Here is a 23,527-nt window from a genome sequence, read left to right on the forward strand (position 1 = left end):
TGGGGGGGGGTGGGGGGGAGGAGGGGAGGGGAAGGGGAAGGGGGTTTCCTCTTCGCTTTCATCTAGTTGGTTGCGGAAACCAACGGGGATGTGTGCCAAATGACATTCTTAAAAAGATATTTGCTGCTCTCATTCTTTGAGTGAAAGCCAATCAGAGAAAGGTACAAAAAAAAAAAAAAAAAAAGGAGAACAGTGTTCGAATCGTAAGGAGTACGACGGTGGCTGAAAAAGTAAATATATAGAATTATATATCTGCTCAAAAAGTGCCTCATTTTCCGATTGTAGCCATTTTACGAAGAACTTCAACTTAGCGTCGACGAAGTGAAGCTTTGGTTTGTGTGTTTTTTTTGTTGTTGTTTTTTTTTTTCATGCTCGATTTGATGTATTTACAAAAGAAGGCAGCAGAAGATAGCGATCAAAGTGGTGGAGCGCCGGTGTGATCTTTTGCCTGCGTTCATGTCATAGAGGGCGGCGGGATGCCGGGACGAGGCGGGAAACTTGAAACGGAAAAAAATTTGAGGATCAAGGTCACGTGAAGGTTAAAAATCCAGCGAGGCGGGCATTGATGTACAAATGTCGACATTACAAGACAGAAAGCTTGTAATAATAATAATAATAATAATCATCCAATATGACATGAACGCAGCGTTTTTCGCCAACATTAATAATGTTGATGGTACTAGCGATCGGCTCGCCTTTCTTTCTACTGTGAGAAATATTAGCATAGCAGCTGTTTGCTTACTGCTCATTTTTTTTTGTGTCGCTTTTATTCTTTGAAGAAATCCTCCTCGTCTCTTTCTCTTGTCTTTTTTTTTTTTTCTTTTCTTTCCACTGCTTACTTTTTTACTCATTTAAATGACCCATAAACAAAAGTATTACACACACAGGCTTGAAACAAAGGGGGATCGTAGCGGGGCGGGGGGGAGGGAGGGGGTGCAGTAGCTTGCTGTAAACTAAAGCCGGCTCGATGAGATTAGAAATATGAGCGTCGGGGCCAGGACGTAGACTCACGAGCCAGCCTGTCCCATCAGCGCTATTAGCTCGAGACACTTGTGTCTCATTTAATCCCCTTTCTATCTCAGGATCCGGTGTAACATACGGCACACAGGGCCGAGGACACGGGAGCCTATCGGTCGCCGTGCCGACGGACGCTGCGACTCGCAGTTCTGACATCGGCGCTGTTAATTTGACGCCTCGGTTGTTTTATACAGAACCAAAAGTTTTGAGATGTGTGTTTTTTTTGTTTTTTTTTTCTGTTTTCAAACCGGGTGAATTAAAACTTCTTTGGCCGGTGAATCCTTCTGAAAGACTCTCTTGTTTCTGTCCCGTCCTTTCTGTCTCTTGCTGTGTTTTTAATCTTCACTATGCATCAGCACATAAGTGCCTGTCTGCCCCTATTTTTTTTTTTTTTTCTGTCTGTCTGTCTCTGCTTACTAATACAGTTGTCATGGCAGAATATAGCGAGAAATATTTTTGAGTCTATTTTTTTTTTTAGTTTGTTTCTTTTGGCTGTACAGTTCTCCAAAAAAAAACAAAAAAAAAACAACTAAAAAAACTTGTTTGTGTTTGTTCGGTGTGGGAATGATGAATCGGATGAATTGACTGACAGCCGTGATCGCAGGAGTGTTCGACTGTTTCTCTTGGCCGGTTAATGGAGGACTTAATTATCGCAGGCCTGTTGGTGCCAAAAACACAACGAAAACAACAACAACAAAAAAAAACCCTAAGCTGCTCTGCTCTCCGGCAGCACCTCGAGAGGCACGTCGTCTGGACGTGTTGCTTTTGTTTTCTTTTATAAGTGTAATCTTTTGCATTTCCCCCCCCGTTGTTTTTTGTTTTTGTTTTGTTGTGTTTTTGTTTTTTATTTGTCTGCTCGCGCGACTGAGATAAAGGTCACCGTTAAGACTCGGATACGCTTTAACCTTGAATTTGCCTACGACTCGGAGCAGAGGATTAAAAAGAAATGCACGAAGCGAAAAGAAAAAGGTCGCCGCCGAAAAAGAAAACCTGACGTCTGAATACACGCGTGTGTGTGTAGCTCCAAACTGTTACTGGTGTGTTTGTCTGCCTGCAGTCTTGGGGAGTTCATGAACTTCTCTCGTTTTGGTCACGTGACCTTCGGGGGGCCGGGGGAACATAACAATGCAGCTTTATTATGAGCAGATTGGGATCTGTGGTTGGAAAAGCCCCTAATGGCGGTTAAAAAAAAAACAAAAAAAAACAATCGGGACTTCAAACCAGACTCGACACGTACGTAAATCCGAGACTTTCCAGCAGACTTGCAGGCAAACACATGATGGTGATTAGTTGAAATGTTTCTGATGTATTCTGGAGATCTCTTCATATTGCAAATCAACAGTTTTCAGCCAGACGCTTGAAGGTACTTGTAGCTTAGAAAGAAAGCGCACAAACAGACTGATAGATCATCATCCTGCCATTTGGAGCCCCCACCCCACCCCCCCACACACACCTCCTCCTCCACCCTCCCTCCTCCACCCTCTTCAAGCTCCGAGCATCTCGTGAACTTTTGAATGAACGTTTTTTTTTGTTTTTTTTGTTTTTTTTAACTTCGTCAAACTGCCTGCAAGCCCGGAGAGCTTCTTCTCCTTCGACGAAGCGCTCGACGGTCTCGAGTCACATATCATGAATCAAGTTGCTTCGGGAGAGCTCAGGCAAACGAGGGGGTTCAACAGTTTAAGTGGCTGTATGATTTCGTTCATTGCGTTGTTAGCGAATTTAGACGTGCTCATAAAAAAAAAAAAAAAAAAAAAAGGTGCTGGAAAGTGCTGCTGCTGTTCTGAATTGTTTTGATCTGTTCCTCCTGTTCCCCTGAGGGATGGTACTGAATGGAAATATTGTGAGATTTGCCATTGATGTAGACAGTTTTACTTCTGTTGCTTGAGGAAAAAAAAATCTTGACTAAAAGGAGAAAGAAAGAAAAAAAAAAAAGTCAAACAACAAAAGGACTTGTGGTTTCTTTTTGTCTCTTGAGAGCGGCTGCTGAGTTTTGAGTGATGTAACGGGCGATGATTGAAATTAAAAAGAAACAACGGAGCTACTGAACCGGGGAAAAGAGCCGGAAAGACGCTGCAATTTACTGTCTGAGGTAAGTGTGAACATCTGCATGGAGGGCCGCAGACAGGGGCCCCTCTCACCCCGCCCCACCCACCTCCCTCTTTGACTCACACACTCCTTCATTGAAGCTGCAACCGCAGCGCAGATGTCGCACTGTAATGTGGAAAAGAAAACAGCCTGATTGTTAATCCGCGGAAGCCCTTTTTCGCCGCGTTACTCCCATTCGCCACTCCCATTGATAAGATCATTTGCACTGGAGGTTTGGCGCGTGGCCAGCGGGGTTAATCACTCGTCTTACCGGGAATTTGACCAACATGGTGTTTGCCGGGTGAGCTCAAAGACCTCCCTGTGTCTTGATTTGATACGAGCCTCTCACTCGGCACTCGCTTTAATTAAATAAGCCTTTTCTTGGCATGATAAATCTCTGTCCCTCTCAACTCTTTTTTTTTTTTTTTTTAATTGTTTTTTTTTTTGTGTGTGCGTGTTAACCTGCATGGGATCTTGTATCACGCTCGTCCGCAGATGGCCGCGTAACCCAAACCGAGAGCGGGTGTGATCGCGCGCTGACGGAGGCACCGCAGGAATTAATAGAAATGAGAACACACGCAGACCGAGGCCTGCACCTGCAGACGCTCTCACTTCCCTCGCTGGGTAGAAATAAGGTTAGTGCAAACAATACAAATTAAAATAAAAAAAAATTTAAAAAAAGAAGAAGCCTGGCAGCACCTGGAGGATAAAAGAAGCACCTGACACCCACAACTAAAGGAGACTGAAACTCACACTGTCCCATTAGTTGTCTTTACAGCTCGTGTTCGCTCAGCTTTTCTGTTCACGCTCACCTTAAATAAAGTGAGTCCCCGGGGCGTTCAGGGACCTACTTCGGGTTTGTTAGTTTGCTACTTTCAGAACAGACAGTTCCCCTTTTCTTTTCTTCTCTTCTCCCGTGATGTGCTCCCGAATCAGCGGCTGATTTTAAACGTGATGAGCAGGAATGTTCCCCCCCGTGATGCCGTTTCTCAAGAAAGCCGAGTTCAATGAATGAATGAAAAAGTAAACCGTCTTCCTTGTGATGCGCCAACGACAGCGAGAGGAAATAAAATGTCCACGGTTTTCTTGATCCAGTTGAAATTCATTCAAATATTTGAAGCGCTTTTAGGATGGAGGCTGCCACGCAAAAGACAAACAGAACGGTCGAAGATGCCACGTTGATTGAGTCACAACGTTTTGATCCGCTACCGTTTGCCCTGTTAAAGTGGATACGCAACACTTCCTGTATCCATTTCAAATTAAAAGCCCCTCTCAGTGTTTTCCTTCGACAGAAACCCAAAGCTGTCATTGCGAAACATTTGCAGGAACGCGTTGTGACTTCAGAGGCACAATCCAGCAAGAAAATCTTTCAAAAATAAAGTCGACTTTATTAAATTGTTGCGCAACCTTAAAAACAACCCACAGCTTGACGGGCGCGCCGAAGCGGCACTAAACCGCTCGTCAAATCCGAAACCACATTTACAGTTCCACTCACACACCTACCTAACCTAACCTAACCTAACCTAACCTAACCTAACCTAACCTAACATAACCTACATGCACCTGCAGGCACGAGGCTGCAGGAACACTTCTTTTCTTTTTTTTTAAACACGGCAGGACTGCTTGTATATTCTCATGTGAATTATCTGATAACCACAAGGCCGATGTAACAGCTCTTCTGGAAGCTGTTTATTTGTATTTATTTTGTTATTTTGTTATCATTAGTCACATGATCTCCGCTGTCTTGGGGTTCCCAGAGTCGTCAGCCTTAAAGCGCAGCACGGAGGAGAAATCCTTTTTAAGCGCTCGAGGGAGAAAAAAAAAAAAAATCTGAACTTCTGCAGTTTTATGACAACTGGGGCAAAACTCCCATCAGCTGATGAAGATCATCTGATGTGATCAAAACCACAGGAAAGCCTCTAAATGGACCCAGAGGAGGTGGTGGGGGTGAGATCAGCGATTTAAACCTCAGCGTATGTTGAAGCTGCAGATTCTTGACATAGATGAAATGTATTTTTTGATATAAGTTGGGAGTCTTTCAGTATAATGCAACAATCCCCTGAAGTTTTAGGATTTAAATTTGATTGAACTGCGGCTTTAAAGATGGCCCGTGGGAACGTACTTGCCGACTGCAGTCCTCGATCGCAGTATTTCTGACGTTTTACGAGTGTTAAAGCGCGTAAGACGGGAGTTATTGAACCTTTAGTGCGTCGCACGACATACAGCGACTGTAAAAACCTCCGGGAAGCGTGCGAAGACGAGACTTAACTTCAATAAAAACGCGGTCGTTTTCATTTCCACCGAAGCGCGGTGAAAGCTCGTCTTAAAAGCAGGGGTGTGATTTCCCCCCCTGACGCGCGCCTCGGCCTCTTTGTTGGGATCCGAGCTCGCCGTTTTCACCGGGTTCACGTCACCGTTTCCTTCTGCCTCGAGGATCGTGCACGGTCGGTGCCGCCGCGTGGTCGGCAACAATACAGGAAGTCTTCCTGTCTCTATGACTTCCTCCACAGGAAGCTGGCTGGATGTAGGACACGGACGTAGCTCTTGTTCCCGTGGCAGATACGTGGGAATGTCGACGCTGCTCCGTACACCTCAACTGCTTTTAGCTTCAATTCATTCACACTTACAGTTCTGAGACTCCTGCAGGCCCAATTCATTCATTTAATCTATTATTATTTTGCTTGAACAATTAGCCACATAAGGTAGCCAACAAAGCCCTCGATTACAGTCAGAGCACTGCAAGCTGCTTCTGGTAATCACCCCCCCCCCCCCCCCAACATCTCTACACCCCCCCCCCCTCAACATCTCTACCCCTCTACCCCCCCCCCCCCCCTCCAGCTTTCTTTCTGCCCCTTCATATAAGCTTCAGGGAAAAGTTAATCCCTGTAGACTCAGTATACTTAGTTTACACACAGTCCTGTTCAAACTGGGGGGGGGGGGGGGGGGGGGGGGTGTCCATCCATCCGTCCATCCGTCCACCGCACGGCGTGTGAAGTCATCCGAGCCCCCCCCCCCCCCTGAATACCACAACCGACGCCACCATTTTCTAATGTATTTCCAGCTCTCTCTTCCTCGCCGCCCCCTCTTTCACATAGTGTACTTAGCCAAACAAAAAGCCTTTCTCTGTCCGTCCCTCCCTCCTCTTCCTCCCCCCCCCACTCTCTCTCTCACTCTCTCACTCTCTTTCTGTCTCTCTCCTGCCTCGTGAGACAATGTTTGCCGTGATTATGGATTTTATCTGTGTTTCAAGGATGCGTACGAAATTAGCTCTGTCACTCCGTTAGCTGGCTGGTGTGAGAACAAACAAAACCAAAAAAAAGAGAGGGGGGGAGGAAGGGGGAGAGGGAAGGGGGAGGGGGGGGGGTCGAAAAAGTGCCACATGGAGCAAGGGAGGTGAGAGAGGTTTGAAGGGGAGGTTTGGGGGGTTGGGGGGGTGGTGGGATGGAGGGGGGAGGGTGGGGGGGGGGGGGGTGACTGTGAGGCCTCTGTGTTTTATTTTCCTTGAAAGCTCCCTGAAAACCGCAGACACATGGTACAGAATTCCCCTCACAGTAGGAGAGGAGGTGGGGGGCCCAAAACACCACACACACACACACACACACACACACACACACACACACACACACACACACACACACACACACAGGGAATATTATAGGTGAAATCTGCACACTTGGGGAAAAAAAAGAAAGAAGGGGATATCATGTGAACCTGACACACAAAACACTGAAGAAACAAAAAGAAAAAAGGAACTTTGAAGGAAGCCGGCGGGACAAAAACAGCTCGACCTGCCGGCACACGGAGACCTCGTTACGTGACATCAAACATCACATCAACCTCAACACCTCCCGCCTCGGTATGGGAATGTGGACCGCCGCATTTTCCACGGGTATTGGCGGGGTGGAGGTGGTGGAGGTGGTGGAGGTGGAGGTGGTGCTGCATTAATGCCAAAGTACAATGTGTTATAAGTTTGACTGGCAGATTCCCCTTCCCACCCTCTCCTGGCTTTGAGGCGCACCCCCCCACCCGACCCCCTCCATCATAGCCAAGGTGGCATTAAGGTGGAGTTGGTAGACCGGGGAAAGGTGAAGGGTCAGGTGGTTGTGAATGGACCTGCTACAGGAGCCCTGATCTGGGTTTTAGCGTGACCCCGGTGACCCTGAAACCAAACGCTTCGATTGGCCGACTGATAAAAAAAAAGAGCCCACGTGAGAATTTTGTTGGCTTTTAATTTAAGGTGAAAATCCATCAAAATAAGTCGGCACTTGTAAACTTGATTTAAAGTTATATGTGTGTGTGTGTGTGTGTGTGTGTGTGGGTGGGTGGGTGGGTGGGGGGCGTGGGGTGGGCAGTAGAGCATGTTCACTGCTCCGGGTCACACGTGGGATGAGAAAGTGGACGAGTTGCGCCATCTAGTGGAACATCTGTGCTCTCGCTGTAAATGCAGATTAGGTCACTGGACGTGTAATCCGCAGTGAATTCAGTTTCCACTAACAAGATAGAAAAAAAAGAAAAAGTGCAACCTCATGATGAGCACACGAACAAATTCCCTGAAAAGTCTGTGTTCAAATCAACGCCGACAGACAGACCCCCCTTTCATGACTGGTTTTCTTCCATTACACCGAGTCATCGATGGTTTGGCAGAGACACAGGAAAAGGACGTTCTTTTATTGATTTATTGATTTATTTTGCATCTCACAGCGTGTTAACTCAGCATGATAAAACTCTTGCTTGTGAACTCGAAATAAGAGACGGAAAATCTGTGTCAGCGCACCGGGCAGCCACCGTGCGCCTGGGAATGAGGACACGAGGAATGGGAATTCAGTCAATTTATATAAAAAGCCTCAAGGATGACCTTCCTTCGGGTTTTTTCTCTCTCCTCTTCTTTATTCTCGGTGTTATAGTGTGCAGATCATTCGCCAAATGAGGCGACAGCTCCGCTCAGAAAGCCACGTTTTGTCTCTTGAATTTGATTTTGAATGACTAATCCATTAAGCGTTTTTTTTTGTTGTTTTTTTTTAGCTCGAAGGTAATTTGGACAATACGTTTGATATAAAAAAAAAAAAAAAACCAAAAAAACTGCAGGAATTTGTCGCGTAAAGCACAACGTGTACACGTTTCTGTTTCTTTTGTCACTTCTGAAGTGTCGGTGTGAACTCGTGGTTTTGTGTGTATTGATCATATTCTGCTGAAACAGGTGTTTAGCCCTCAAATCTGTCTCGATGAGGTCCATTCAAAACTAATTCACCTGTTGGCGCTTCACTCATTAACACATTCAATCGCTTCAATTTGTACAAAATCAATTCATTTTACGAGTCGATTGGGAGCCCGGACTTTTTTTTTGTGTGTGTGTCTGAGACCAGTTGCCAGGCAACAATAACTGTCCCATCATATTCAACTTTCCCTGAACACCAATTACGACCAAAGCAAATGATTATCGACGAACCAAAAGCGCTTCCAGATGGATTTGAATGGGATAATTTTGTCACAAAACACCAGACAGATTTTTTTTTTTTTTTTTTTTTTTTTTATGACAGAAAATGTATTCATTAATTTTCTACACAACAACAAATTCACAAGTAGTTCTCCAGTTTTTATTGGACTCATTCAAGCCATACAACATTTGACCATTTTTATTTCTTCTGTGGGTGAGGCAGCTCGGTGGACGTGAAGGTGACGCTCCTGGTAGATGTCCGTAGGTAGTCCAGGTCCGACGAATCCTCACCACGTGTCTGACTTCCTGTGAGAGTTGGTGAAACATCAGACGTGTGGAAACCTCGACTTCCTTCTGGAGTCCCCAGAAACAAAGCTGATGTTTTGTTGTTCTCGACGCTGCTGAAGTATTCGTCCTCGTCTTCAACATCTGCTTCCGGACCTCTGCTGGAGTTTTCCCTCGTCTCCGCGCCGTCCTCCGAGCTCAGTGCGTCCGTCTCGGTGGTAGCCGTCCCCTCCGGGCGGTAATCCGTATCAGTCGGCCTGATTAGCGTCTGGTTTGTAACTCTGACACCGCTGAACGAAGCACTTCCAAAGATATCCGCGTACGTGACAGTTCGGTCTCCGGCGCGGCGTCTGGGCAGCCGGACGATGGCTGCGTTTCCACGGAGATAAGCGAGAGGAGACCCACTGGGCACTTTGCTCCCGTTTATCTTCACCGGTCGGCCTCTCGCAGTGTTGCCGGTGTAGGTCCGGAGCAGGACGGCCTTCACGGCAACAGGTTGGCTTCTGCCGGGCGGGTTCGGTCCTTCTCCGAGGCCCGGTGAGCCGGTGGCTGCGTGCTGCCCCGTTGGTTTCCAGTATGTGTTGTCGTGAGAGTGTGCAGATCTGTTACTAACGGACTGTAAACCCAGGAAGCTGCGCGGTCGGCTGTGGTTTCCTTCGTTTTCGGCGCCTCCTGCAATCTCAAGAAGTGATTTAATCTCATTCTCACTCGCTGCGGTTCCGTCGGCGAGTTTAAAGCCTTTCAAACCCTGCTGCGCCGTGGCAGACTTGTCTGGTTCTGGGCGTAAAGTTTTGTCTCCCTCAAGTGGCTGTGCGTCAAATCCTTTCAGATCATATATTCTCTTGTAGGTCGTGAACCATCCGTCTGTATTTGCGTTCGTCCTGGCATCTCCTCCTGATGTGAGCCGCCTGAGAGGAGAAACCGCTGCGGTTTGGATTACGGTGCCAGGAGAAGCTGAAGAACAATCTGTGGGTGTCCCCTCAACTTTTACTGGTGCTGCAGATGTAGACGCTCCTCTCTGGCCGAAGCTATACTTTGATGAGAAAGAGGGGTACTTATTCGCGTATCTAAACTTATAGTCCTTTCCTTTATCGAAGCCGTATCGATGAGAGCTGGCTCTTTCTATAAAGGTGGGACCACCCATATTTTTGCCTTTTACTGAAGAGAGCCGAGTGTGAGACTGCGATTTGATGCGTAGGGAAGGATACCTGCTAGAGATGGCTTGATATTTGGTCAAACTTTGTGTCTGACCGCCGTGCGGCGCCGCGTCGGCCTTATGGTGCAGCAGATTTGCATGATCTGGCTCTTTCCTGGGTAGAAAATCGGAACTCGATCCGCTGTGAACTTGCTCAGCGGTTGAGCTTTGCGTTTGTGGCACCATGGCAGCGGATCTCAGCTCACTTAAAGCTCGTCCTCCATCACCTGTTCCCGCCGTCGCCGAGGCCCGGGAGTCCTCGAAGAGATACGACTGAACCTTTTTGTGTTTGAGCGCCTCGCTGCTGCTCACCGAGTCGAGCCTCCGGGAGAAATCTGTGATGGATGATGTCAGTCTTTCTGGACTTGGGTTTCTTTTAATAACAGAGGCGACCGAGCTTTCCCCGATCGATGTTTCGCGAGGGGCCGTATGACTCTGAAAGCGGAGAAATTTGCTTGATTGAATGCCACTTGATGGACTCCGTGCTGCGACCGCAGGAAGCTCACCGGTCTCTTTATAGCCGCTGTAATGGCCCCTCGGAGGCGGCGGCAGAGCCGTCCTGTAGCCAGCCGTCTGAGACGGGAAAAGAGAATTCAGAGTATACTTGTGGTCCCAAACTGGTTTAAAACCAGAGATTTGATGACTGCCGTCTTTTTTTGGAGATATTTTTTTAACAATCACTGGGTGTGAACTGTAAAAATGTCCTTTCTGGTCAAAGTGTCTTCCTCCTCGCTGAGAGTGGCCGGTGAAAACGCCGCTTGCTGACCTCACTCCACCTGACCCGTGACCACTTTGCACTTTGGCTAACCTGGCTCGATACTGTTCGTTATCTGGGTTGTTGTGAGTGTAGCCTAAGCCACCGTGGGTAAACTGAAGAGGGTTTGATTGATGGTCAATGATTAACAGGTTGTCCAGAGAGTTTCCGCCCGTCTCAGTTTCACCGTTAATTTCTGTTGGGAGTCCAGTATCTGTTGGCAGCAGACCAACGGAGCACGGACGATGATGGCGGCGGCGTACGAGGACATTCGGTCTCACTCTGTGGTGCTCTGGAGCTATTATGGGATTGACTGCAGGTTAAAAAGGAAAAATAAATGTAATGAAATGCTACAGTCCAACAGTTTTGTTGTATGTAATCTGAAATGACCACGGCTAAAGGTAAACATTAATTAGCTGTAAATCTCCTTAAAATAGGAACCATATCCAAACTGACAAAACTCCATCCTGGCTTTCCTTTAAAAGAGACGCCAGAGAAAATAGTGCCAATGTTACACAATCATAAAAAGATTCAAGGTCCAGCTTTAAAAGAAACTAATAATTCTCCAGCTAGGACGTCAGCCATGAAGATGAGTACGAGCTGAGTGAAAAACAAAACAAAAACTGCAGACATTGCAGTACTGGCCTGGCAGACACTGGCCTACTTGTGCTCACCTCTCGCAGCATCTGAACACATGATGAACGACATGACAGCTGCACCGATCAGCACAAAGACAAGAAGTCTGCAGAAAGAAAGAAAAACACAGCCAGGAGTATTGTTTTAATGTACGAGGAAGCAAAGGGTTGTCAAGAATCATAAATAAAAATTTTTTTTTAAAAAAGCTCACAAAACACGGTATTTACCTCGAGTAGAGACCAAACGTGACGAACATGGCTGGCAGCTTCCACCGAGGCACAACTGTCAAAGGCAGACCTCAGGATACGTTGCAGCAGTTTCCGAGTCAGTCCATGTGTTTTACCAGAGGTCATGTCGGGGCTTTGGTTCTCTGCTGAGAACCGTGAGTCTGATTGGAGGCAATGCTGTTCACCTGGTCTCAGGTGACCGATACTTCCTGGAGCTCGTTGTGAAGGTAGGTTTTCTATTTCAGCTCATTTTGTGCAGAGCAGTTTTTCATTTCCTTAATTTCTGCCCCCCTAGTTTGTCCCTTTTATTTATGATATATTTGCCTCCTTGAATTTGACTAGTTTGCTCTAATTTAGGCCTAGTCTAGACACTGTTATTTTAACCGTTTTTCACGGCCCACCCAAACTGCCATCTAAAATCAAACATGCAGCCACACAAAGCGTCAGTGATTTGGAAAAGAGTTTGTTTATTTTTTTCCTTAAATACGTAAAAAAAAAAGTATTTAAAAATAAATACATTCATTGAAATATATAAAGTACATATACCAGTGCAATTTTTGGTTTAAAAAAAAACTTTTGCCAGTTTGTTGAGTGTAACATCTATGTAGTGGTCTTCATTTAAACAATCAATTAGAAAACTGTAGATTGTGTCCATGTGTCTCGCCAGCAAGGTTTCTTCATCATCATCATCATCATCATGTCCATGTCAGGAAGGCGAGCCGTTACAAATAAATACATTATGTCACATTATCCAGGGTATCTGTTGTTGGACGCTCAAAACATGTAGGTGGACATCAAGGCAAAGTTCCTCAAGTCATCACTGGTGGTCCTACAGCCTGTGGAAGAAAACAAAAGGAAGAACACATTAGATAAGGCAACGTCTCGGGTATTTGTTTTGGATACTGAATTAAAGCTACAATTAAAGGCTGGATGTATTTGGGTGCTTGTTAGAAAGTATAAGGACTACTTCTCAGGAGCTTTATACAGTGCCGTGCAAAGATTTGAGCCCCTCCAGGTGTTTTAGACTCTTTTACAGTAACATCAAGGAGGCGTCCAATCTGAATCTGAATCCGTCCCAGATTTATTCTGTTAAAAGATGCTCGAAACAACCCACAGTGCCTGCATGCCAGGTACCTTGAAAAACTGTGCAGTCAAAGAGATTTGGTGGCGTTTTAAACGCGGTCACACCCATTATTAATTGGATTTGGTGTTATTCTCTTTACTACACTTTGTTCGAATTTAATTGATTAATAAGAACTTTTATTTTGAAAGGATTCTCACTTTACTTTTCAGTGCCTACTTGTTCTAGCTTATGGGAGGACATTTAGTCCTCTTAAAAAAAGACTTGACCTACCTCAGACCAAGAAGGCCTTTCAAGTCATTTTTATAACCTCAGATTTAAACAGCCTACATTAATGTGATATTGTTGTGATATTGTTACTATGATTACCGCCAAACTATTCCCACTATTCCCCTCGTGTCCCCTCTTCTCCTTGTATTTACTGAGTCAATAACATTATCAGCTTGTTAAAAAAAACCAAAAAAAAACACCCCGCTTCCCACAGTCCACAGTTTGTCTGCCTACTTACTTCCTCTTGTGTGCCGCGGGCTCTTGCCGCAAATCTTCCGCCAAAGTTTTTTCCAAGACCGCCGGAGCTTCCCTCCTCTGGCGCCCGCGAAGGAGTCGCTCTCTTCGGCTGAGGTGCCGAGTTCCTCCTCCTCCTCCTCCTCGTCGTCGTCACAGTCTTGAACCACCTCCTCCGGATCCTCGTCCTCCTCTTGGTCGAGGACCCCCGCAGCGAGAAGCCGCTCCATGGCGCACTCGTCCACCCTGAGCTCGGCTCTCAGCTTCCCGTCCCCGGAGATGGAGGTGATGCGTCGGCACAGCGGGCAGACGACCAGCCTGTCGGCTCCCGGGTGCGCCTCGACGGGGCTCGGGGGTCGGGAAAGAGCCAGGAGGCAGCTCTCACAGAAGGTGTGTTTACAGTGGAGCTGCCGGGGACACCGCCGACCCGCGTTGTAGGTGCAGTAACAAACTCCGCACTCGATCTCCGAAGACATCTTGTTTTTGTTTTGTTTGTTTTGTTTTTCTGGGATGTTGTCTCGATCACCAGGAGGATTGAATGAAACAAGAGCTGCTCGGATTTATAAATAAGGGTGTGAGGCAGGTTATCCGGAATGGGAGGGACTCTGATAACAGGCCTGAAGAGATTTCACCTAAATAAACACAGCTGATGAGTCACCAACTTTGTTACAATGTAACCATGGGACCGCGATGCGATGACGTCATTTCCGCCCACACACACGTAAACTTCCATTATTTACACAGTTTTCGTTTCTAAATCAAATCTGAACACGCACACGACATCAACTATCAGGTAGTGCTGATGGGAAACACAACAAAACGGACTGTTGATAACGCTCAACAACGTTACCCTTGCTCTCCCGGCACCGACAACTCCGAGAGAGATAGTCGGTGCGTGTGTGATGTCACGTCCACGTCACGTCACGCGGCTCCTCTTCGCGGGATTCCCCGTGCAACTCTCTTCCTCTTCCAGTTGTTTTCGTCTGAACTCCTTTCGTGGTGATTTCCCCTGGGATATTGGCCAATAATCATAAATTCAGATGAGCTCACCCTGTGTGTGTGTGTGTGTGTGTGTGTGTGTGTGTGTGTGTGTGTGTGCGTGCGTGCGTGCGTGCGTGTGTGCGTGCGCGTGCGTGCGTGTGTGTGTGTGTTATACCACCTATTGTTCATATATTTTAAGTCTTCCCGCTTTCACCTCCTGCATTGCACTTACTGTAAGTTCCTTCGGTCAATTCAAACTTGTCTTTCAACCAGGAAAAAGAAGCAAGTTTCCCAGAAATGAGGGGAAAATGATCTACTCAATGGTCAATGGGTATAATGTGTCCAGAGACACTTTTAAGAAAACTATTTACATTACTTTAGTTAGGTATGCGGTCTTGGAAATAAATATTTTATAGCCGTAGTTAGATATTAGTTTGACGGTCGAGATGGCAGCCTCGGTACTTCGCTCTCGTACCTTTTGTACTCTCGGGGGGGGGGGGATGAAAGGAGGCGAAATCTGTTTTTATATGAACGAAGGTTGGTGCACGGATGTCACAGTGTTATAGAAATCATGCGGTCCTCACTTAGAGACCCTGATCATAAGCTGTAAAAAGGTGACCTCTCCTTCCTTTATTCTGGGGGATTTTAAGAGAGCAAACCTTCGGCCACGAACTTCCCAAATACAGACGGCGTGTTACGTGTCCCACCCGAGACCCAAACACCCTGGACCACCGCTGCACAGTCAGAACAGAACAAAACACCGTGCCAACACGCTTTGGAAAAACCCCAAGTGGCTGACGACCTGAACGTGTTTTGCTGTCGGTTTTGATAAGACACATTCAGTCACACTCAGATGTGTATCAGCTCTTTCAAAGCCAAAAGATCAGGAAAGCACCCGGGCCGTAGGGCGTGTCCCCCCCTCCTGTCTGAGCTGATCTTCAACAGCCGTGTGAAGTTCCCTCCCGCTTCAAAATGCTCCACACTCATCCCGGTCCCCCCCAAAAAACAAAACAAAATCACAGGACTAAAATGACTACAGACCCGTCGCCATGACGACTGTAGTCGTCAAATCCTTTGAAAGACTGGAGTCGGCCCCCCCTGAAGGACACTACGGGCCCCCTGCTGGACCACCTGCTCAAGTAATGGCTCGTCCAAACCGCCATCTAAAATCCAGCATGCAGCCACACAAAGCTTCAAAGTGATTTGAACAAGAGCTTGTTTATTTTTCCTTTCAATATGTGAAAGCTATTTTCAAATAAATACATTCATTGAAAGAAGGTTTAAAAAAAACTGCCATCGTTGGCCAGTTTGTTGAGTAGTGGTCATTATTTAAACAATCGATTAGAAAACTACAAAAGGTAATTTAAATCATCTTCTAGATCGTGTCCACGAGTCACATTATCCAGGGTATCTGCTGTTGTCTGGCGGATATCAAGGCGACATTCCTCAAGTCATCACTGGTGGTCCTACAGTCTGTGGAAATAAAAAGGGAGAATTCATTAGATAAGGCAAAGTGTGAGGTATTTGTTTTGGATACTGAATTAAAGCTACAATTAAAGACTGGATGTATTCGGGTGCTCGTTAGGGTGTTGATTAATAAGAACTTTTATTTTGAAAGGATTCTCACTACTTTTTAGTGCCTACTTGCTCTCGCTAATGGGAGGACATTTAGTCCTTTTAAAAATGTGACCTACCTCAGACCAAGAAAGCCATTTTAAATCATACTCTCATTTTTTTTTTTTTTTTTTTTTTATAGCCTATAGATTCTAAACAGCCTACATTAATGTGATACTGTTAGTATGGTTACCACTAAACTATTCCCACTATTTCCCTCGTATGGTGTCCCAAACCAGTTCTCCTAGTATTTACTGAGTCAATAACGTTATCAGCTTGTTAAACTTGTTAAAAAAAAAAACGGTTCCCACATTGCAGTTTGTCTGCCTGTTTCTTCGTCTCTGCCGCGGACTCCTGTCGCAAATCTTCCGCCAAACTTACATATAAGTACGGCAGAAGAGGGGTTGATAATTATGGCGCCCAACACGAACGAAGGAGAATTCCTCCTCCTCCTCCTCCTCTTCGTAGGACCTCCGCCGCGGGCTCTCGGCCCAAATCTTCAGCCAAAGTTTGCTCCAAGACCGCCGAAGCCTCCCTCCTACGGTGCCCGCGATGGAGTCGCTCCCTGCGGCTGAGGTGTCGAGTCTCGTCGCTTGTCCTTCCTCCTCCTCGTCATCACAGTCTTGAACCATCTCCTCCGGATCCTCGTCCTCCTCTTGGTCGAGGACCCCCGCAGCGAGAAGCCGCTCCATGGTGCACTCGTCCACCCTGAGCTCGGCTCTCAGTTGCCCCTCCCCGGAGATGGAGGTGATGAATCGGCACAGCGGGCAGATGATTAACCTCCCCTGGTGCGACCGGACGGGGCTCAGGGGTCGGGAAAGAGCCAGGAGGCAGCTCTCACAGAAGCTGTGCTTGCAGTGGAGCTCCCGGGGACACCGACGACCCGCGTTGTAGGTCCAGTAGCAAACGGTGCACTTGATCTCTGAGGACATCTTGGGTTTGTGGATGTTGTCACGATCACCTGGAGGTTTGACTGAAATAACAGCTGTTCGGACTTTTAAATAAGTGTGTGAGGAAAGTGAACCGGAATGGGAGGTACTCTGATAACAGGCCTGAAGACATTTGGCCCAAATAAACACAACTGATGAGTCTCCAATGGAACCATGTGACCAAGATACTGCGATGTGTATCAGTCTACTCACACCCTTTTACACCCAGACAATGTCTGAAAAAATAATCTGGTCAATGGGTTCAATGTGCCCAGTGAAACCTTTTAAGATATACACTGCTCCAAAAAAAATAAAGGGAACACTTAAACAACACAACGTAACTCCAAGTCAATCACACTTCTGGGAAACCAACCTGTCCAATTAGGAAGCAACACTGATTGTGAATCAATTTCACCTGCTGTTGTACAAATGGAACAGACAACAGGTGGAAATGAGGCAATTATCAAGACAACCCTATAAAGGAACGGTTCTGCAGGTGGTGACCACAGACCATTTCTCTGTCCTCGTCCTTTCTGGATGATTTTTGGTCCCTTTTGCATTTTGCCAGTGTCCTCACCACTAGAGGGAGCATGAGGTGTCTCCAACCTACAGAAGTTGTTCAGGCAGTGCAGCTCATCCAACGCACGCTGTGGCGAGAAGGTTTGCTGTGTCTGTCAGCACAGTGTCAAGAGCACGGAGGACATACCGGGAGACAGGCCGGTCCACCAGGAGATGTGGAGGGGGCCGTAGGAGGACAACAACCCAGCAGCGGGACCGCTATCTGGTCCTTTGTGCAAGGAGGAACAGGAGCGCTGCCAGAGCCCTACAAAATGACCTCCAGCAGGCCACTAATGTGCATGTTTCTGCTCAAACTGTCAGAAACAGACTCCATGAGGGCGGTACGAGGGCCCGACGTCCACAAGTGGGGTCTGTGCTTACAGCCCAACACCGTGCAGGGCGATCGGACTTTGCCAGAGAACACCGAGATTGGCAGCTTCTCCGTCGGCGCTCTGTGCTCTTCACGGATGAGAGCAGGTTCACACTGAGCACATGTGACAGACGTGACGGAGTCTGGAGACGCCGTGGAGAACGTTCTGCTGCCTGCAACATCCTCCAGCGTGACCGGTTTGGCGGTGGGTCAGCGACGGTCTGGGGAGGCATTTCTTTGGAGGGCCGCACAGCCCTTCTGATGCATGACAATGCTCGGCCTCATGTGGCTGGACTGTGTCAGCAGTTCCTGCACAATGAAGGCATTGATGCTACGGACTGGCCTGCCCGTTCCCCAGACCTGAATCCAATCCAGCACATCTGGGACATCGTGTCTCGTTCTGTCCACCGACGCCACGTCGCACCGCAGACTGTTTTATTTTGAGTATGATTCTGAATCCAGACCTCCATGAGATAATGATTTTGATTTCCAGTGATCATTCTAATGTTATTTTGTTCTCAACACATTCTACTATGTAATGAATAAAGATTTTCAACTGGAATATTTCATTCATTGAGATCTAGGATGTGTTGTTTAAGTGTTCCCTTTATTTTTTTTGAGCAGTGTAGTTAGATATTAGTTTGATGGTCGAGTTGGCAGCCTTTTTGTGATTTTTGTTTATTTGCGTGGCCTTCTGCTCTCCCTCTCTGGTCACAAACACCAAGAAACTCTTAAACGTTAGGCTATCCTCTGGTAAAACATTTTGACCATCGTACATCTGTTTTTTAAGAGGTGTGTGTGCTGACCAAAACCTTCCGCACATAGAACAACAACAAACCTGTTTTCAGTCAAACTCTTCAAATTTGCAGACAACACAAAGGTCATCGGCCTCATCCGGGAGGTTGAACAGCCGGTTCCTCTGGTACAGTCAGAACCACCTGGAGCTGGACCTGCTCAATGCTGTGGTGAGTACAGAAGACTTCAGGAGGATCACTGATCACCATCCTCAACAACACCGTATCTGCTGTGGAAACCTTCAGGACAAGCGTGTGTCCAACATCAACTCAAGAAGCTCCAGCAACGAATGTACTTCCTGCGGCAGCTCAGGAAGCTCAACCTGCCCCCGGAGCTGCTGATCCAGTTTTAGAACTACGCCATAATCCAGTCTGTTCTCTGCACCACCAAAATCTAATCTAATCTAATCATTTCGTCTTTTAGTCCAAGTGAATTTTTGTGCCCATTTTAAAGAAATTCCTTCAAGGTGTTCTTTAGATCTCACCTTCAAAATAAAGGGATAGACATAAGATCAAAGTGAGTTCGACCTCTGACCTCTGACCACCAAAATCAAATCACTTTATTTTTGAGTCCAAGTGGATGTTTGTGCTAAATTTGAAGAAATTTCGCCAAGGCATTCTTAACATATCACCTTCAAAATAATTGGGACAGACATAAGATCACAGTGATCTTGACCCTTGACCTTTGACCTTTTACAACCAAAATCTAATAATTTCACCTTTTAATCCAAGTGAATGTTTGTACCAAATTTGAAGAAAGTCCCTTTTTGACGTTTTTGAGATATCATCTTCAAAATAAAGAGACAGACAGGAGGTCATAGTGACCTTGACCTTTACAATTTGACTCCCAAAATATAGTCACTTAATCCTTGAATCCAAGTAAATGTTTGTGCTAAATTTGAAGGAATTGCCTCGAGGCGTTCTTGAGATATCACATGCACAAGCCTGAGAGGGACGGATAGTAGGACAACGCAAAACTACAATCCCTCGGGCCACAGCCTTTGCAAATGCATGAAAAAAAATGTTAAATTAATCCGTTTTTTATCTTGTGATGATAGTCAGATCTATTATTATGTTTATATGACCTTGTTTAGTCGAACTTGATGCTGAGGTACGCTAGCAGGCCTCCAGGACGTTCTGTACAGCTTGTGACTCGGGTGGGTTCTTTATCTGTCAATAATTCCTACCTAATAATTATACCTACCTAAAAAAAAAAAAAAAAAAAAAAAAAAAAAAATTTCCCCTCGGGGATTAATAAAGTAAATACCTACCTACCTAATTCACATTGAATGTTCTTCCCACTCTGAACCCACATGCGGCAGCTGTTCTGTCCCTGCAACTTATTTACTTTTACTCAATATTTTGTACTAGACACCCACTAGATATCTATAGTGTTGAATCATTGTTTTGTTTTTTGTTTTTCAATATTATGAACATAGAAAAGTCACTTTAAACATGTGAGAATGCCAATAATTTCACCCTAATCCACACTTGCTATTTTAACACTCCAACATGCTGACTGTGAGGTAGAATAATAACATAATGAGCAAGCAGAGTCGTGTAAGTCATGATCAAGACACCCCAATCTGTCATTTTCTGCTTTGTGTTTCCAGGTTACCTTCACGTCACCTAGGGTTTAATTACTACTGAGCAAAACCACAGGGATGCCTCATGGGGGCTGAGACAGAGAGACGAGGACAAGTGAAACCAGGAGGGAAAACGGGAGGATGCCAGCGAGCCAGGCTCAGACACGTAGCTGCAGAATATCAAGGCAGAAAACTAGAGTGGTTTGATGTGTTCGCAGTAAGAGGGGGAGAAGACACTACCGGGATGAGATGTGTACCAACACAAGAAGGATTGTGTGGAAGTGTGGATGGGAAAGCACCGGGGTCGGAGGTGGGAATCAAAGTGTGCTCTGATCAAAGCAGGTACGTGTCTCTCTTATGTGCTTCTCAGTCTGTAATGATGAAGCGCTGCCAGTTTCCCATTGGCTTAGAAGAGAGTACATTCACTTATGCAGAGATCCCATTCAGTACTGGCTTCAACATGTCTCTTTCACAACTTGTCATGACAAATATTGTAATTTTTAAATGAATGAAAATGCTTGTTGTGGCTGTATTTTTTTGCTCTGATTGCGTGAAAGTGCAGTTGACTTATAAAAGAAACGGGTTTCAGGCTTTACGTTTCCATGGACCGAGCCATGGAGACCCCATATGCTAAGGAACAATCCCCCCATGACTGAGCATGTGAGCAACAAACAGAGACAGGAAAAGTGCCAGTAAAGCAAAAGGCGAGTCTGAAGCTGAACTGATGACACATCATCGATCGACAAACTTCCAGATGTTGGCGTTGTGCTGCACATGAAAGTTTACAGTGTGAATGGATCTGATTGGAGGATTTTACATCTCATATTTTGATTTACATTTCAGAGATTTAGAAGAGAAAATTGAATGAATTCAGATTTAAAACCTTCAGCTCGACACTTTATTTGACTCTCGCACACATTTCTACGGGGGAAGAACTTTTGTCTATCGAGGTTAGCTAGCTGTTTACATTAATTTAATGTGCCGGAGACTCATTTTTTGAAGTTCCTACAAGGGACACTTCAACAATTTAGAATGACACTTAAAGCTGGCAGACTCACACCAAAGTCATTTTAAAACCGAACGGTCAAAATCAACGGCAGTGGAAGCCAGCGTGTTCAAATTTTTAGTCTGGGGAAAAAGGTCAGCTTCGCACATCACTGGATCCTACGTTTCCCACAATGCAGTGTCTCTTGTTCAACCCTTGCTCAGAAAATGCTTTCAAACTCCATGCCGTCAGTTCTTTTCCGCTCGGAGCCGCCAAAGAATCGACTGCGGACACCGACTGTTGTATAAAACTCTGTTAAACCGGTCAAATCAGCTGCGAGCCCCTTTAAATGCCTGAAATAAAACAAGTCTGAGTGAAGAAACACAGACGTGCTCACACACACACACACACACACACAGTCACTCAGCATGTGCAGGAAGTTAGGAAATCAAAACACAAGAAAAGCCATGAAAGGAAGTAATAAGTCACGGTGAGGCTTTCTCCATATGTTCATCTGGATGTGTGTGTGTGTGTGTGTGTGTGTGTGTGTGTGTGTGTGTGTGTGTGTGTGTGTGTGTGTGTGTGTGTGTGTGTGTGTGTGTGTGTGTGTGTGTGTGTGTGTGCGTGCGCCCAGTTCAGTACACCCTACATGGAGCCGCGGGGTGAGGGGGGGTCAGATGGTGGATGTCTGAGTGGTTAAATGGATGAATGCTATGACTCATGAGCTGTGGAATCTGTTCATAAAACTTAGACAAAACAAAGCAGCATCCCTGGGGGAGCAGATCCTGGTGTTTAAAGGCAGTTTGAGCCTCTCGAGTTGTGTTGATGTTACAGAATTTGATCTTAAAGCTGTTTTTTTTTTCTCGTTACAGATTTTACCATCTTTTTTTTTTTTTTTCCAAAGATTCATCTGCAAGTGGCCTCTTGGCATCACTGAGCTCATAACTGAAGCACCATGACGGGGGATGTTGTCCCCGCTCCCCAGCAGGGGGACCCAGCTGCTGCAGCACCCGGCCCCGGGGAGCCCATGGATGTGGAGTGTCCCATCTGCTACCAGTCGTACAACCCGTACAACAAATGCCCCCGGATGCTGGAGTGCCTCCATGTTTTTTGCACCGAGTGCCTCCAGAGGATCCAGCACTGCCCCTACGAGCACCCCCACGGCCCCCGAGCTATCCCCTGCCCCCTGTGCCGCCATCTCACCCCGCTGGAGACCGGGGACGCCCTCACTTTGCCCTGCAACTCCCGCATCCTGGCCAGGCTGCCGCCCGTGGCCTTCCGCCTGCCCGTGACCATGGCAGCCCGGCTGGCCACGGTCACCCAGAGGGTGGTGTTCTCCCTGGAGGGCGACAGCAGGGACACCCGCTTCATCATCCTGCCCACCGTCAGCCTGCGGGTGCAGCAGATGCACCCGGACAGGCCGTACGGCACGGCGCCGGGCCTGGTGGGTGAGGAGGAGGTCATACAGCAGAGCAAGAAGACGCTGCTCTTTGTGCAGCTCCTGGCAGTCGTCTTCTGGGTGCTGTTCGTGATCACCTGTATCGTCGGGGTGGTGTTTGGACCACAGTTCTTGAAAAAGAAATTTTAAAAGGAAACAGGATTTATCTCCTATTTGTAGCAGATATAGCTCTTGACCTGAAGTCATCATCTACTCTGTAGGAAATCACTGCAAAAAGTAGGCAGACACGTGACATTTTAGAGAATAAAACATTTGTTTTTCAATTATATTAAAATAATAAATGTGTTTTTGATCACTGTGATTGATATTCACCCTGCAGTTAAGTCAAATCATACTTTTATTTACTGTAATACCCCATTTAAACCACCAGTTACTGTACTGATTGATGGATGAAGAGCTCCCTCTAGTGGTTTATTTGGACAGACGCGAACTGTAGCTCCTCAAATCTGTAATATTTGTTCATTTTTCAAAACTTTCAGACTTCAAGACTTTCTCTCGCACTTTTTCTCTGTGCCTGCTGGATAATGTCATTATACAGCTCATGATTGTTTTGCCAATGACGAAACTGAATAAAGCTGGCTTCCACTTACTCTGTCAGGTGTGTACATATTTAGAAAATTACAAAACATGTGTCTTAGAATATATGTACTAATTTAACCATTGTGGGGTCATTCTTTTCTCTTTTTTTTTCCCCCTGTGATGTAAAATACAACAGAACCCTTATTACAGAGTAAAAGCTATTTTTCCTGGATTAATCCACCCTCCATTGTTCTGTTATATCGTGATCCTAGATATTTAAAACAATTTCCATGGTCAAATATAATTTCCTTATCCTGGAAGCACTTTATTGAATAAGGACTGCAATTGCCCCCAGAAGTCCTCATTTGAAACAATCATGTCCTTTTTGGATAATAGTTTTTGGAAGGCTGAAATGATGAACTGGCCATAAGCGTTGTGATCATATGGTTTTCCTAATTTTTCCTTTTGTGTGTGGGTTGTACTTCTTTCTTTATTAAAAGATGGCTTTTAATAA

General features: G+C 46.0%; 3 protein-coding genes across 10 annotated transcripts; 1 reads left to right on the plus strand and 2 right to left on the minus strand.

The window, feature by feature from the left end:
- Positions 1 to 3,594: 3,594 nt before the first annotated feature.
- LOC138210574 (RING finger protein 228) lies at positions 3,595 to 23,482 on the plus strand. 8 transcript variants are annotated; one of them, XM_069169806.1, is made up of 3 exons: positions 3,595 to 3,737; positions 20,078 to 20,392; positions 21,908 to 23,482. In XM_069169806.1, the coding sequence occupies exon 3, from the start codon at positions 21,991 to 21,993 to the stop codon at positions 22,621 to 22,623; it is 633 nt and encodes a 210-aa protein (XP_069025907.1). In that variant the 5' UTR covers positions 3,595 to 3,737; positions 20,078 to 20,392; positions 21,908 to 21,990; the 3' UTR covers positions 22,624 to 23,482. The 8 variants fall into 8 exon arrangements, with proteins under 8 accessions (XP_069025907.1, XP_069025904.1, XP_069025906.1 ...); XM_069169803.1 differs by lacking the exon at positions 3,595 to 3,737 and adding an exon at positions 13,519 to 13,608; XM_069169805.1 differs by lacking the exon at positions 3,595 to 3,737 and adding an exon at positions 13,519 to 13,608 and having other exon boundaries at positions 21,940 to 23,482.
- Positions 12,090 to 13,906, minus strand: LOC138210577 (RING finger protein 227-like). The gene is made up of 2 exons (XM_069169813.1): positions 13,223 to 13,906; positions 12,090 to 12,469 (listed from the first exon to the last, which is right to left on the minus strand). Exons 1-2 carry the CDS (start codon positions 13,692 to 13,694, stop codon positions 12,408 to 12,410), a joined length of 534 nt encoding a protein of 177 aa, XP_069025914.1. The 5' UTR covers positions 13,695 to 13,906; the 3' UTR covers positions 12,090 to 12,407.
- Positions 15,527 to 16,745, minus strand: LOC138210576 (E3 ubiquitin-protein ligase RNF182-like). The gene is made up of 2 exons (XM_069169811.1): positions 16,195 to 16,745; positions 15,527 to 15,672 (listed from the first exon to the last, which is right to left on the minus strand). Exons 1-2 carry the CDS (start codon positions 16,743 to 16,745, stop codon positions 15,666 to 15,668), a joined length of 558 nt encoding a protein of 185 aa, XP_069025912.1. The 3' UTR covers positions 15,527 to 15,665.
- Positions 23,483 to 23,527: the final 45 nt, after the last annotated feature.

The sequence above is a fragment of the Embiotoca jacksoni genome, unplaced genomic scaffold (genome assembly GCF_022577435.1).
Source record: "Embiotoca jacksoni isolate LCO1_2020_lvr unplaced genomic scaffold, fEmbJac1.0.p SCAF_47, whole genome shotgun sequence".
NCBI classification, from domain to species: Eukaryota; Metazoa; Chordata; class Actinopteri; family Embiotocidae; genus Embiotoca; species Embiotoca jacksoni.